The following is a 15,970-nucleotide window of genomic DNA, read 5'->3' on the forward strand; positions in this document are numbered from 1 at the left end:
CGTTTTTTTGGGTAATATGTTTTATGAAAGAAATTACGTGAATGTCCACTACAGAAGTATCAAAGTGATCCACTACATGAAAGTAAAATACGTGTAGCATTGTAGATGAGTAGCTGATAGTTCCCTGCCTTTATTTTATTTATTTTTTATTATTATTTTATTTTTATATATATATATATATATATATATATATATATATATATATATATATATATATATATTGGTTACTTTACATTAGCTATTAATTGCAATTATTTGTTACTACTTTTGCAAAAATTTGTCTGAATTGATGGGTCCCACAATTTACATATTTTAAAAGGGAAATTGTCACATCTACTACTAAATCCATAACTTTTTCCAATTTCCCACCAAAATCATAATTTGGACAAAAATGCCACTAACTCAAATGTGCAACTACCCTTTTACCCACCACTTAAATTTTTCTTACAACTACACCAACTCTCCCTCATATCCCGCTCATATCTCATTAATACATGAGACTTAATACATTACTTGACTCTCTCTCTCTCTCTCTCTCTCTATCTCTCTCTCTCTCTCTCTCTCTCTCTCTCTCCGTCGGTCTCTAAAACCCTCGGCGTCTCTACCCCCACGGTCACGCAGAGCCAAACGCCTATGAGACCCAAACGCTTACGAGACCCAAACGCCCACGAGACCCAAACGTCCACGAGTTCGTAGTCCAAGACCAGCCCGCGCCTACGAGACCCAAACGCCCACGAGTTCGTAGTCCAAGACCAGCTTGCCCACAAGGTTTGTCTCGCATTTCTTCATTTCCCATAAATTTCGTGGTTCAAAAAGTTCAAGTTCTATGTCATTTTGATAGTTTAAAGAGATTCAAATGTTCTGTTTGGTCTGGGTATGTTCACCAGTTAGTATGAAAACAGAGTTCATCAATTGTTGACTTCAGATGTCAACAGTGGACGTCAACTGTTGACATCTGAAGTCAACAAATAATTAATAACTCTGCCTATGCTTTTTGTACGCAGTGATGGCGGCTATTTATTTATTATTCAAGCACAGTGGAACTTGGGTTGAACCTGGTTGTTATCATGATAATGGATCTTTCGGAATCATGGTGCCGTATGAAGTTAACTTCGCTAGTTTGATGCAAATCATTTACGCGAATTTGGGAAAATCACCATCCACTCATACCATTGGTGTTGCATACGCGATGGCTGGTGCCATGAAACCTGTTGAGATAACCAACGATGCTACGTTAGAAGGTTATTTATATTTGAGGAAGATGAGAGAAGATGACACGGAGAAATTACAATTGATATTTGAAATAAATGAAATTTCATCCGGGCTCGATTCTCCAGGGGTTGGATCCACTCGCAACAGCCGTGATAGTGGTTGCGTTGGAAACCCGCCTAGAAGAGTTTCCGACATGCCATCCATACCCGAGGAGGGGTGTGGTTCGGTTCCAACTCCTGATTCGGTAATTCGTGGTACGTTCGGATTGGATGACTTAAGGTTGTCAGACTATGAGACACAACGACAACAACAACAAAATAGACAATGCTCTCCACCACGAAACTCGCCTCCACCTATAAATTCCCGATCCCCTCCTCCACCACGAAACTCTCCTCCTCCACCACGCAACTCCCCTCATCCACCACGCAACTCCCCTCATCCACCACGCAACTCCCCTCCTCCACCACGATCCCCTCCTCCACCATGCAATTCCCCTCCTACACCCTCACAAAACTCCCGTCCTTCATCACCGTCTACGCCGAATTCACAGAGCGTCCCAAGTTCATCTACTAGGAAAGACGCAAACATGGATGATACTATTATTTTAGATGGTCATTCCCCCGTATTTATTGAGCGACATGCATTGTACAAGGATAAAAAGACTTTACAGAAACACTTGATGTTGTTCGCTATAAACAAAAACTTCACGTATAAGACAAAGAACTCGGACAAAAACACATTGCATGTTGTTTGTCTGGGAGAGCATTGTAATTGGGCTGTCCGGGCCGTGAGAAAGGCTAACACGCCCATTTTCCAAATTAGAAGGTAAACTCTCTTTGTTGAATTATGTATGAAATTGAAATACTGTAATTAGATCTCTGTTTTTTGACATCTACTGTCATTTGTTGACATCTGGTGTCAATTGTTGACATCTGGTGTCAATTGTTGACATCTGGTGTCAATTGTTGACATCTGGTGTCAATTGTTGACATCTGGTGTCAATTGTTGACATCTGATGTCAACAATTGACATTAATGTTGAAACTAAGTTTGTTGTAATTTTCATGTTTTAGGTTCGACAACGACCACAGTTGTGCCCTGAATGTAAGACAATGACGTCACCCGCAAGCAACGAGTACTTTAATAGGAGAGGTTGTGAAGCATAAGTGTATTGATCCAAGTGTGGGTATGTGCAAACCGAAAGAGATAATGAACTACATGCAAATGGATTACGGGGTGTCTATGTCTTACAAAAAAGCTTGGCGTTCCAGAGAGCAGGCTCTAAAGTCCCTCTACGGCAATTTCATGGAGTCGTACGCATTCTTACCTAAGCTAAGGTACATGATCGAGACTAAGAATCTAGGTTCTTTATTTGACCTCGTCACTGGTGAGGGCGGCGTATTTATTAATTTTTTCATGTCACTCGGCCCATGGAGAACGGGGTGGAAGTATGTAAGACCCGTGATTATCGTCGATGGTACTCATTTGAAGAACTATTACAAAGGAACGTTGTATACGGCGTGTGGGATGGACGGAAACAAACAAATTTTTCCACTAGCCTACTGTATTGGTCCTTCAGAGTCTAACGAAACTTGGATTTACTTCTTCGCCAATATGAAAGATGCAATTGGGGAACGGGAAGAGCAAGTATTTGTATCTGATAGGCACGCTGGCATAATCAACGGCATCAAGACTGTATTTCCGAACTGTGATCATGGTTTTTGCATGTACCATCTTCACGGTAATTTGAAGACTACTTTCAAGGGGATTACGAAGGAGGTGAAGTGGAAATTTTACGGTGCCTCGAAGGCATACACTCATCGGGAATTTGAAAGTTTCATGGTCATGTTGGACGCTGAAAATCCCGAAATACGACGATACTTAGCTAATGATGTCGGGTATCAAAGGTGGGCACGATGCATGTTCATGAGAAAGAGGTACGGTATCATGACGAACAACAACGCGGAAGCATTGAATGCATTAAATGTAAAAGTCGGACAATTTCCAGTTTCGAAGTTGATGGATTGGCTGAGAGAGAGAAGTATGAAATGGTTTTATGAACGTCGAGACGCTGCGGCAAAAACAAACACGCTCCTGACAAAATTATACCAAGCCAAAGCAGACAAGTACATTGCATACGCTGTTCGAATGGAGGTAAAGTCTACAATTGTTGTATGTTTCATGTTTTGTACATGATTTTGATGAAGTTATGTTTTCTACTAGGTGAGGCCATCTTCAGTCGACGAGTTTGAGGTCGTAGACAGAGAGGGGATTGTATATGATGTTAATTTAGAAGAGAGGACATGCTCATGTCGGCGATGGCAGGCTCATAATTTTATTTGTCCACACGCAATCGCAGCATGTCGAGTACGTAACCGTCAAGTTGAGAACTACATTTCCGAGTTCTACTCTACGGAGTATTTGCGGGCAACCTACGCAGGTGTACATCATCCTCATGACGACATTTCGAGTTGGAATATTCCCCCCGAGGTAGAGAATATCAAAGTTCTTCCGCCTCAACACAAAGCACGTGCCGCCGATAGGCCCAAAAAGAGAAGAATACCCTCTCAAGGTGAGGACATTATTAGGCGCAAGTGTACGCGTTGCGGACAAATTGGCCACAATCGTCAAACATGCAATAGTGCTACTCCTTTGTCCACGCAATAATTTCAGACTTCTTTGTGATTTCCACCATTTCAGTAGTGACTCTTGTTGATTTCTTAGTTTATTGAGAAATTTATTTGTAATCTCCGACTTGTATGCAGATTTTAGACATCTAAAGTCAACAATAGACGTGAACTGTTGACATCTAGATGTCAACAGTTGACGTCTATTGTTGACATCCGATGTCAACAATTGTTTGTGATTTCTTATTGTTCTCCATTAGTTGTGAGGGAACTAAACAATTGATGTCAATTGTTGACATTAGATGTCAACAATTGATGTCAACTGTTGACATCTAGTGGATGAATTTAAATTTAGTTCTTCACTTAGGCATGCAATTCACAACATTACACATATATAAAAGGGACATAGTGTAAATAGACATATTAAGCAGTTTCAAGCATTCAAGTCATACAAAAACCCATACACAGATTTATTAAATATTACGAAGTTTAGACCAATGATGTGGGAATTCATCGTCAGAGTCATTTCTTGTTGATCTTCATCCTCCTATAATAGAGAAGTTCCTCTCTATGAGTTTTCAGCATAAACAGTCGTGTCCCCTTGGGCACGACTTCCATAAAATCTCATTTTTCCTTCAACTGAGTCCCCCAGTCGTCTCCGATGATTTCTTTCATAACCCTTTCGAGACACATGATCGGACCCGATTCAGTCTCACTACAAAAAGTATCCAAGTACCATATGTACTCAGCTTGGCTCATTTGAAACTCTGTGAGTTGTGCATCACCGAGTTCCGATCCGCTTGCCTTATTAACATCAATTGACTACAATTTTAGTAATTGTCTACAATTATAGGTATGAATGTCTACAATCATAAAAAATAATAACCGAAAATCAGCTTTGCTTGGCATCAAAATGTACCTCATTTTTAGAACATTTTCTCTTTCGGGGCTCGAAGTCGTCATAGGTTGTCACCAGAGATTCAATGGAGTGTTTTTCTGACATTTCTGCATATTAGTATCAACAACGTTCATTATTTGTTGATTTCAGATGTCAACAGCTGACGTCAATTGTTGACATCTAATGTCAACAACTGATGAGAGAAATTGGCATCTAAACTCTACAGAGTTCATCAGTTGTTGACATTAGATGTCAACAATGGACGTCAATTGTTGACATCTAATGTCAACAACTGATGAGAAAAATTGACATCTAAACTCTACAGAGTTCATCAGTTGTTGACATTAGATGTCAACAATGGACGTCCATTGTTGACATCTAATGTCAACAACTGGTGAACTCTGTAGAGTTTAGATGTCAATTTCTCTCATCAGTTGTTGACATTAGATGTCAACAATGGACGTCCATTGTTGACATCTAATGTCAACAACTGATGAACTCTGTAGATTCTTAACATACCCAAACAATATCCTAAAATCTTAACCACAAAGTTCATCCAAACAATATCCCAAACAATATCCTAAACAACTGATGTACTCTGAAGATTCAACATACCCAAACAATATCCTAAAAAGCGAAACAAACCTTGTGCGCGACCTGATCTTGGACTAAATCTGGAGTTTTGAGTTTGTTTGGATCTCGTCGGCGTTTGGGTCCTCGGGTTTTAGAGAGCTGGTGCGAGAAAGAGACTAAACAGAACATTTGAATCTCTTTAAACTATCAAAATGACATAGAACTTGAACTTTTTGAACCACGAAATTTATGGGAAATGAAGAAAGGGAATGCGAGACAAACCTTGTGGGCAAGCTGGTCTTGGACTAGGAACTCGTGGGCGTTTGGGTCTCGTAGGCGCGGGCTGGTCTCGTGGGCGTTTGGGTCTCGTGGGCGTTTGGGTCTCGTAGGCGTTTGGCTCTGCGTGACCGTGGGGGTAGAGACGCCGAGGGTTTTAGAGAGAGAGAGAGAGAGAGAGAGAGAGAGAGAGAGAGAGTCAGGGATTAAATGTATTAAGTCTCATGTATTAATGAGATATGAGCGGGATATGGAGAGTTGGTGTGGGTTGTAAGAAAAATTTAAGTGGGGGGTAAAAGGGTAGTTGTACATTTGAGTTAGTGGCATTTTTGGCCAAATTATGATTTTGGTGGGAAATTGGAAAAAGTTAGTGATTTTGTAGTAGTTGTGGCAATTTCCCATTTTAAAACTCTCTCCCACTTACCTTTCTTTTTTTTTCTTTTCTTTTTTTTTTTTTTTGTGTGTTTTATTTGCTTTTTTTTCACCTGCGTGTGTATGTTTGCTCTAAATCGTGGAATATATCAACAAAAATTTTCTTGCTTGATCACCATTATTAACATATTTAGACTAAGACAGCAACTAAGTTCACTCCGGTTACAAAAAGGTCAGTAAACCACATTTTTATTCTATCAGACAAATCTACTAATTTCATTCACACAAAATGACACCATAATTTTGCCCCATTTAGAGATAACTAAAACTAATCAATATAACAGAATCATCAATCAAAATTGTATATTTAAATCAAAAGGAGTATATATATATATATATATCTATTAAAATATAATAAGCGCAAATCCGAAAACACTGTTCACAAGCGATCTACCAATTATATTACGACATGTAAGCCAATTCCGAAATGACTGTTCACACCTCCCTTTGAATACAAACCGTTTTATTTTATTTTTACTTTGTCACCTTTCGTTTGGGGTTTGTACGGTTTCATTGGCTTCACCATTTTCTCTCGTCGTCTCTTTCTTCTATATCTCTTTCTTCTTCGTTGCTCTTCGCCGCCAGTGAAACACTCGCCATTATTGGCTCGCGCTGATTAGTAAGAAGTGCTTTATAACTTGGGGTTTTCAGATTTGATATGGTTTTTGCTCGGGTTTTCAGATTTTATATAGGTTTTCCTCGAATTTACTTTTAAATTGGGGCTTTCGAAGTGGTTTATAAATTCGGGTTTTCAGATCTCATATGGGTTTTGCTCGAATTTAAGTTGAAATTTAAAGTTGCAGATATGGAGAGAAATTTACCCGACATGTGCAGGGGAATCATTTCATTCCTAACACTGTTTTTGTTGACTGCACAGCCGACACTGTTGTGGCTGGCTATTACCAAGATTGGTTGCGTAAAGGCATTCATGTGGTCACTCCGAACAAGAAGGCTAAATCTGGACCGCTTGATCAGGTACTGTAAAGCTTCATATCCAACCATAATATAAACTTAGAAATAGGTTATTAATTTTATATAGGTTTTGCTCGAATTTTCTTTTAATTTGGGGCTTTCATTCTTGTTCATTCGTGTTTAATTGCTGTTGTTTTTTTTTAAAATAAATAAGCTTTATACTGGGTTTGGAACTAAGTAAATAGAGCTGTATGCCTGTAACAATGGAAGATGTGTAGGATTGGCTTTGCATTCTTGGCTGGCAGAAATTACCTTGGGCTTTTTGTCAGTTCAGTGCCAAAATAAGAGGTGTTTATGTTTTGTTTTGTGTTGATGATTTAGGTAGGAATCAGAAGCTGTTGGTGATTTTAAATGCTAACATGTATGACTTTTTAGTGGTCTTAGTTTTGATGTTTATACATATTCCTATGTTGGGATGTTAGGTTACTGACTGAATTTTTTAATTTCCTAGCAGTAATTCTGAAATATAAAAGAACATCAGTTTTAACTTAGGACTGCTCTGTTTCTAATGTGTCCGTTGTCATTGTGACAAGTTATCAGTGATTAAATCACAGAGAATTCAAAGGTTTGTGGGTGGTCAAAATTTTGAACACTGCAAAAAGTGAATTAGTTTGTGTTTGTGTATTCAAGGGCCTCAAACCATTGAGAAAGTGGATGTTGTTCTTGTAGGTTTTGAAGGACTTTCTTGGCACCGCTGAAGCCGTAATTCGCTCGCTAAAATCCTTGTATTCAGAAGTGGTGAGTTTGGTTCTAATTTTTTTTTTAATGGGTTCTGAACTAAGTAATTAACACGGGTCTTTTGTCAGTTCAGTGCCAAGAGTGGCCTTTTTATCAATAGAATCTCTTCAATATGTCAAAGAATGAGAATACCCTAATTTTTATGTGAATAACTTTATATTACAAGATTCGATCAACAAAGAAAAATTATATTACAAGATTTTGAACAGATTTCTTACCTTTTTTCCATCATCGAATTTCATCATCTTACATGAAATTGATCAATCGGAAGGAATCAAGTCTTGCTTGCTCGTGAAATTGATCCCAAATCTTTGATTATTGTGGTGTGTTTCTTTTCCCATTATATAAGGAGAAAATTTGTACAGTTGTCTCTTATGTGATCATGCAGTAGTATAATGATATAACAATCCCCTACACCGTGGTTTAAATCTTTGTACCTTGACTTTCTTTTTGCAGGCTTATGTCAAGGGACTAAATGATTGCAGTCATACCATTTACTTCAAAGGTATAATTATATATGATCTAGAATGCAAACTTTGGTTCTGAATTTAGGTGTTGGGATTTACGCTCTATAAATTGCAGATTCTAGAACCATGCCAAAGCAGTCTAGCATATCAACCACCCAATCCTTGGACGATGGGCATTCTCGGATTGCTTGCTGAGATATATTCTATGCCTAACCTGAAAATGAACCTGAAGTTTGACATTGAGGTACAGTTTTTGTTGTTGGAATTTTCGCATGTCATTCCCCACCTACATAATATTGGTGCTCATAATTTTATCCGTCTCTTTTTACTCAACCCAATTGATTTGTCTCAGGTTTTGTTCAAGAACCTTGGGGTGGACATGAAAGAGATAGCGCCAACTTCTCTTCTTAAGGATTGCAAGAGAGAGGTTGAAGGGAATCCTGATTTTTCTAATAAAGATGTTGGGGCATCTCAATCACCGATGGTATCTGAAGTTAAAACAGGGATAATGGCTCCGCTAAATCAAGTTGAGTTACCACTTGAGGTTGCTCCTTCATCGAATTCTGCTGGTCATAATCATTTGATGTCTCGGGTTGGATATGCTAGATTGTTCTATTGAAGGGGCTTTCCCTGTACATTCCCTTGCAAATTTTTTTCATGCAGCAGCTTGTATTCTGATTTTTTTTTTTTTTAAATATTATAAGTCAGAATCCGAAATCACTATTCATAAGGTTTTTATCCAATTATAATACAACACGTAAGCTTTATTTTTTTCTTTTTTGTTTTGTATTTTGCACGCTCAGTAACCACGTTGGGCGTTTTTTGTTTTTATTTTTATTTTTATTTTTTATTTTTTTTATCTTGGCTTAACTGCTTTGAATAATCTACAGGCGAACGAGGAGTTACCACCTCTGAAGCGTTTTTTTCTTGGTTGAAACGTCGTCTTTTTTTCTGGAATCGCTTCTTTCCAGAGACCATTGTTGAATAAAAAAAGAAAGAAAAAATACGCCATCTCTTCTTGCTGCGATTTTGTTCTTCTAGAGGTGGGTTAACTAAATGTTTCGCTTTGTTCTTTATTCATAACGAAAGTGCTGATGTTTTTTTCTTTGTGAACAAACAGTTTCGCAAGAATGGGTATGCTTTCCCACCATTGTTGCAAAACAAAGCGTTTTTTTTTCTTCGTACTATCTGGCTCATCTTCAATCATCCCCGATTCGATCTCTCTTCAGACAGATTTTAGGCCGTAATTTGTAGCCAAGGAGTTCACTCTGTATATTCCCAAGCCATTCAGAGCAGCAATATCATTGTATCATCTGGAGCAAGAACGGTCTTGTAATGCTATTCATAGGTGGGGAAAAGCAATCAAATTTCTCAACAATTTAATGATTTGATCTTAATGTAAAATATATTTTTCCAGTCTTTAATTCTGTTAATCACTCTTTATCTTTGGTGATGATCATGTGGTTGTTGAACCCGCTTCTCTCTCTGTTTCATCAATCCACAGATGTCACTCTTTTGTTGAAGCAACGGTGTGAGAAAGATAAAGGGCAAGATTGGCATAAGATTACCCACATCCCTGAAATCATGTTCCAGTAAAGCAACATCTGATTCTTATTAAAGGTAAATTATTCATTTATTATTTTTCAATTTGTCTGATAAGTTATATACATGCTATGACTCTCCCTTACCATTTAAATTTTATTAGACTCTAATGCTGGTTTATTTGTTCGTAAAGGGACAAAGGAAGCCCGTGCCTTTGCATAGTGTTATGGTTCTTGAGGTCAACCAGTACTTGGAGAACGTTCCAGCACGTGGTGTCGATGATTCTCATGATTAACGATAAGGTTTGTGGAATCGATTTTGAATTGTTATTATTAAATTTGACGTGCTTGGTCTGGGAATCGAAGGACGGGAATGATAAAATGCTAGGTTTGAGAACTTAAGAACTGGATTTATTATTACGGTTACTCTGATTTTTATTATTAATTGGGTATATTCTGTATACAGTGATTTTTTTAAAACTGGACTCGTCAATTGACGTTTTTGGAATCAAGTATGGGTTGGGGTTTTACTTCAGTGTTTCTTTTGTTGAATTGATTGATTTTGGTTTTGAAGATCCATAACTATATAAAGCTGATAAACTTACTAAGTGTAGAATCAATTTGAATTGTGATTCTTGAATTTGAAGTGCTTGATCTAGGGATTGAAGGACTGGGATAGTAAAACGTTAGGTTTGAGAGCTAAGAACTGGGTTTACTGCTATGACCATTGTGCTTTTACTTGGGTTTCTTCTATTAAGACTTATTTTTTAATTGGACTTGGTAATTGAGATTTTTGAAATTGTTTCTCTTGCGGAATGGTGATCACTCGCGCTGATAGAGAATGACATCTCTGTCCTTGTGAGTGTTTTTGTATTCTCGCTGATATAGTTGATTAGCTTACGAATAATCTCACATTAAGCTTACATTTTCTCTTCTCTTTAAGGGTCCATTTACTCTTATGTATCAGTAACATCATGTAACATCATTTGGTTGGAGCCAAAAAAAGTGCATCAGAACGGAACTTACGGAAAAACGCTGTCAAGATTCAAACTTCCAAGCCGATTTCGCGACAAGATTATTGTGCGAGTGAAATCATTGTATAAAGGTGGGCGAGAAGAAATTGGAGACTGGTGAGAAGGCTTTCACACATATTCTAAACAAAGCAGAGCCACATATCATTGAAGTAGGTAGCTTTTTTTCTTTCTTTTCGAAGCTAATGTTTTGGTTTGTCCGATTACATTTTACCATTGACTCATTGTCGACTGCTTTGAAGGTCATATTTTTTCATTGACTCATAAAAAGTTTGGGCTGAATTGAATCTGTTGATCGTTGAGCTAAAGGTCTGATTTTTTTCCTAAAATTTTATTGGTAAACCACAACGGTATTTCTTATTTTGCAGAATCTTACATTGGCAAATATTGTCATGGTTGAGTTTATAGGTGTGTTACTTTCTTGTACAAAGACTAAAATTCCATAATAAAAAATCAGGTTCATTGGGATTAAATCTTATTTTGTTTTTGTTAAGATGCGCTCACTTGCATATTTTACAGTTTGAAGTTAGCTTTTTTCTTTCAAAATAAAGTTTACTTTAATTACACAATTTCTTTTACTCAACCTCATGTATTTTATCTTATTCCTTATGCAGCGCTGCCTTTGCTGGGCTCTGGTGCGACTGTGCTCGATACCAACTGACATCAAGTCTATCTCTCTCTCTCTCTCTCTCTCTCTCAATTTTATTTTGAATTCACATTTTTTTTTATCAATTGAATTCACAGTTTCTCGGATGTCCTTTGTTGCTTGCCCCAGAAGCATATTACTAGAAACTAGGTTATTTTAATAACAAATGTACATCATTCCAATCTAAAGCATACTACTCGAAACTAGGTTATTTTAATAACAAATGTACATCTTGATATATTCTATATAAAGATGCTGTAATAGTAAAATAAGTCTGTTTGAATAGTAATCATTTCCTCTTCTTATGTAAAGCAATGGTGCAAAATAACCGAAAGTTCATAAATATTTCGAAGATCATGGTACTAATGCTTCTTCTACATTACAATGATGCTTTTAGATTGCGCTAAGAAACAATTAGCTCCTGCACCATATTGGACCGTCGAGCTCATTGTGTATGGCTTTGCGGAAAAGGAGGTTTATCAAGATCGAAAATTCTAGAGACGAAGAATCAAAATCTATTACTCTTACTTAATTTGATTTTTTTTTTCTTTTATAGTTCTATTATGGAATATTTTACTCCCACGATCATGGATATTACAATTTCATATTATTTTTCAATTGAATTTTACTTTGACGAATATTGGTAAAACTCTTTAACAAGATGTATTAAGAGGTCATACCACTATTTTAAAATAAAGTTATCAATTAATATCTGTAGTCACCACGTGCGAAGCACGTTCTACATCCTAGTATATATATATATATATATATATATATATATATATATATATATATTGATCAAAATTTTATTTCTCTCTACATATCACGTCAAATAATAAAAAAAATTATTATTAATATTTTCATGAAACATTATTAACATTTTTGATATGACACAAATAGTATTTATTATTATTACGATGAAAATACAAGTTATGAGTTATTATTGTTTTAATATTGGCTGCGTTTGGTTGAGATTAAAAATCCCTATTTTTATTTTTAGAATAAACTAAACTGTTTTATCTAGTGTTTGACAAAACTGTTTTTACAAAAAAACTTCAAAAACAATTTTAGATTTTGTACAGGAGTTGAAAAAACTATGATTCCTAGCTTTTGAAAAAAGTGTTTTAAGTTAATTGTACAAATTACTGTAATATCCTCATATAGGAGACATGAGAGAGTTTTTTTTTTTAGAACATGTTTATTTTAGTCTTTTTACTATAATATATTTGTTTTACCAAACGCTAAATCAGCTTTTGTTACTAGTAACAACTGTTTTATAAACAGTTTACCAAACACCTGTCAGTTTAAAAATAAAAACAGTTAAAAAACAAAACTATGTCAAACGATGCCATTATAGGTTGATTGGATTATAGTGTATGAACGAAGTATAAGAATATATCACCATATTTTATGTCTATATGTATCAACTCAATAATAAATATAATTAATTTTATTTATGTACATTATATATCATTAAACTCATTATTATTTTATTTAAACTTTGAAACATTTTTAAATAATATGATTTTTTTTCTTTCGATTAACCCGCGACAACTCGTTATCACTACTTCATAGCTATATATGTGTAGGCCTACGTTAAAGATTTTAATGAGTTGATGTTACACAAGAAAGACAGGTGGCGTGTAAGTAGTTACTCACAAGGATTCGAATACCGTTACCGATGTCGTACCGAGACTCAGATTTTACTGGGTTACCGGGAGATACCCTTGGTTTATCGCGGGGTATTTAGTGAGGGTAAGGATAAACTGTACCGGTGAACTTACCATTACAAATATATATACATATATAATTATTATCAATATTAATGTAAATTAAAAATATTTACATAACTATTATCAATATTATCATCTTATAAAATTTAATGATAACACATGTGGTTGTATATATGTTTGATGAAAAATTATCAAATTGTTAATTAATTAGATGACAGAATTTAAGAATTATTAATAGTGTTGAATTTACAATAATAAAGGATTATCATTTATGTTTAATAGTGTTGAAAGGTTAATACCACTAAGAAAAATAAATAAAGAATAAAAATATAAAGAATAAAAAGAAATAAAGTAATTGTAGTATAATAAATATTTATGGTAGAGTACAACTTATATGAGCTTTATGCTAGATTCGGATAAAAAAAAATCATTTAAATAAGTAATTAATGAGTTAGTGACATGTGTAGAACTAGGAGGTTTACATACAAAGAAATGGTACAATCATTATTCCTCTTTGCAAAAAGGACGCGTTCTAGAGTAGAGTAAGAATTCAATATTACAACATTTTTTTCGTCATCGCCCCTCTCTCTCCTCTTTCTCTTCATCTTCTACAACAAAACTCTTCAAACTTCATCATACCACCGTTGACGAAGCTCTAAATTTTTTTGAAGCTTATTTGTGATTTCTCACGGTAACTTGTTGGAGAAAATAGATGTGTAAACGACAGTATTTGTTCAATATTCGCGATAATCGGAAATAAAACTGGTTCCCGACCGGAAAACCCCGATTTCCCCGGAACTTAGCGGTTTTGTTAGAACCTTTGCCGGAAAGAGCCCAAAACCCGAATTTCGAACAGATTTCGACCGGTTCTCCCGGCATTTCAAACCTTGTATTCATGCAAGAAAGATAATTTGTCATATCACTAATACTTGCATATATACACATGTACATCATTATTAAACTAATACTTGTGGATTTGGTTTTTTTTTTCTTCTTTTGATCTAATATACAAGTCCTTTGATGCTTACTTCCTCTTTTTTTTTCTTTTACTTTTTCCCTAATATTTTTTCCTTTACGTCTCGTTTCTGTCGAGAAATTTAATTATTTATTATTATTTTTTTAAAAAAATATATGAGTTTGTTTGACGATTTATTGACATATATATGTTAACAATTGACAAATATATGTCAACAAATGACAACACTGAAAAATTGGTTGACACAAATGTCAACAATTGACATAATTCATAGATGTCAACAATTGACACAAATATGTCAACAATCGACATGATTTGTTGACATAATTATCAACAATTGACACTTTTCTCTAGTAATCAACTAATCATTAACTATACTTTAACCTAGTTTTTAGACTTAAATCGACTTTGATGTAATTGGCAAGTTTCTCATGTTTTCGCTTGCACTCAACCAAATTCAAACTCGAATTAGCTAGAATTAAAACGCCATTAGAGAATGAACTCAATTTTTTTTTTTTTTTATGAAACAAAGTCGGAAAATCTAGCTCTAATCTTCAACTAATGAAAAGAGTTGGAGAATCTATCTTGGAGCCATCCACACCTTAGGCTGTAACATATGAAGAAAAAAAATCCAGTTTTAATTTCTACTCCTACAATTTCTCTTGTATCATTTTTGTACTGGATTGAAATGGAAATATTATATTTATCTTATTCCCTACAAATACAATACAATTTAAAACAATACAGTTGTTCCAATGATACACAAAAAATTATGGCATATACATAATAAATCACATAGCCTTGCAAATATAAAACCTCATACTACAACAACAACATTTTAATACAAGCTCTAAACAACAAAATCACCTATTGATGGTGGTGTGTGTATGAACTCACTCTAAAAAACCTCGACTCAGTCCCAATCCTTGTCGTTTATGGTGTCATCATCGCCCTCGTCCCTGGGCGGCCTCACCATTGGAACCATCGCTCCGAGAGCTTCTCCAACTCTGGAGGCCCTGAGAACCGACCCTCTATCGACCCTCAAACCACCTTCTCAATCAAATAGAACCCGTCGTCTCCTTTCGCGGCGATCCTTTCCCGATCAGCCACCTCCAAAATCGGCTCCTCTTTTTATACCACCGATTTGACGTCCACGGGAAAGCCCTCGCGTCCCCGAACGCCACCGCGACGCCGTCTACGAATCCGGCCAGCGGGGCCCACGCGGGAAACACCGCCCACCGGTCCCACCCTTTTCCGCCGCCACGATTCTGAACTCTCCTTCGCTCCGACAACGGCGACGAGATTGGGGAGCAGCGGTGAGGATTCCGTGGTGGTGCAGTTGCCGGAGATGATCTCCAGTAGACGGAGCACCAACCACTTGTTAACGATGCTTCTGAGGCCGGAGATTGAGGAACTAGAGTTTATGGCTTGAGAAGAAGAATGAGAAGAGGAATTAAGGATTGGGAAAGAAGCGTAGTCTGGGAGTGAACATAGAAGAAGAAAGAAAGAGTGAAAGTCAAGAGGGAAAATGAGAGAAATAAAGAAAATGTAAAAACGTATTTGCACATTAGGTTCATTAGTATTTTTTGTCCAAATTATGGTTTTGGTAGGAAATAGGAAAAATGTTATGAAAGGGTAGTAGTTCAGGAAATGGTTACAAGTAGTAGCGATTTTGATACTTTAGACCAAAATGAACCAAATTATGTTTTTGGACACTTTTACTAGTAGTTATAGACATGAAAATATACAGTTGCTATAATATGTAGATTTATAAGTCTACAAATAATAGTTATAGATATATAGATCTATAGTTACTAATAGAAGTGTTCAAAAATATGATTTTACTTAT

The 15,970-nt window shown here is 36.0% G+C and overlaps 2 protein-coding genes across 2 annotated transcripts; both read left to right on the plus strand.

The window, feature by feature from the left end:
* Window positions 1-2,420: 2,420 nt before the first annotated feature.
* Window positions 2,421-3,705, plus strand: LOC149384990 (uncharacterized). The gene is made up of 3 exons (XM_089626216.1): window positions 2,421-3,365; window positions 3,435-3,485; window positions 3,571-3,705. Exons 1-3 carry the CDS (start codon window positions 2,421-2,423, stop codon window positions 3,703-3,705), a joined length of 1,131 nt encoding a protein of 376 aa, XP_089482342.1.
* Window positions 3,706-6,356: 2,651 nt separating this feature from the next.
* On the plus strand, window positions 6,357-12,121 carry LOC149384991 (uncharacterized). Its single transcript, XM_089627449.1, has 14 exons — window positions 6,357-6,636; window positions 6,895-6,992; window positions 7,659-7,727; window positions 8,184-8,232; window positions 8,310-8,438; window positions 8,547-8,786; window positions 9,085-9,237; window positions 9,315-9,542; window positions 9,699-9,814; window positions 9,930-10,038; window positions 10,383-10,918; window positions 11,135-11,174; window positions 11,381-11,433; window positions 11,766-12,121. The coding sequence occupies exons 4-7, from the start codon at window positions 8,203-8,205 to the stop codon at window positions 9,127-9,129; spliced, it is 444 nt and encodes a 147-aa protein (XP_089483575.1). The 5' UTR covers window positions 6,357-6,636; window positions 6,895-6,992; window positions 7,659-7,727; window positions 8,184-8,202; the 3' UTR covers window positions 9,130-9,237; window positions 9,315-9,542; window positions 9,699-9,814; window positions 9,930-10,038; window positions 10,383-10,918; window positions 11,135-11,174; window positions 11,381-11,433; window positions 11,766-12,121.
* The last annotated feature ends 3,849 nt before the right edge of the window (window positions 12,122-15,970 follow it).

The sequence above is a fragment of the Urtica dioica genome, chromosome 9 (genome assembly GCF_054948205.1).
Source record: "Urtica dioica subsp. dioica isolate 48M chromosome 9, U.dioica_male_clone48M_v1_H2, whole genome shotgun sequence".
In the NCBI taxonomy this organism is placed as follows: Eukaryota; Viridiplantae; Streptophyta; class Magnoliopsida; order Rosales; family Urticaceae; genus Urtica; species Urtica dioica.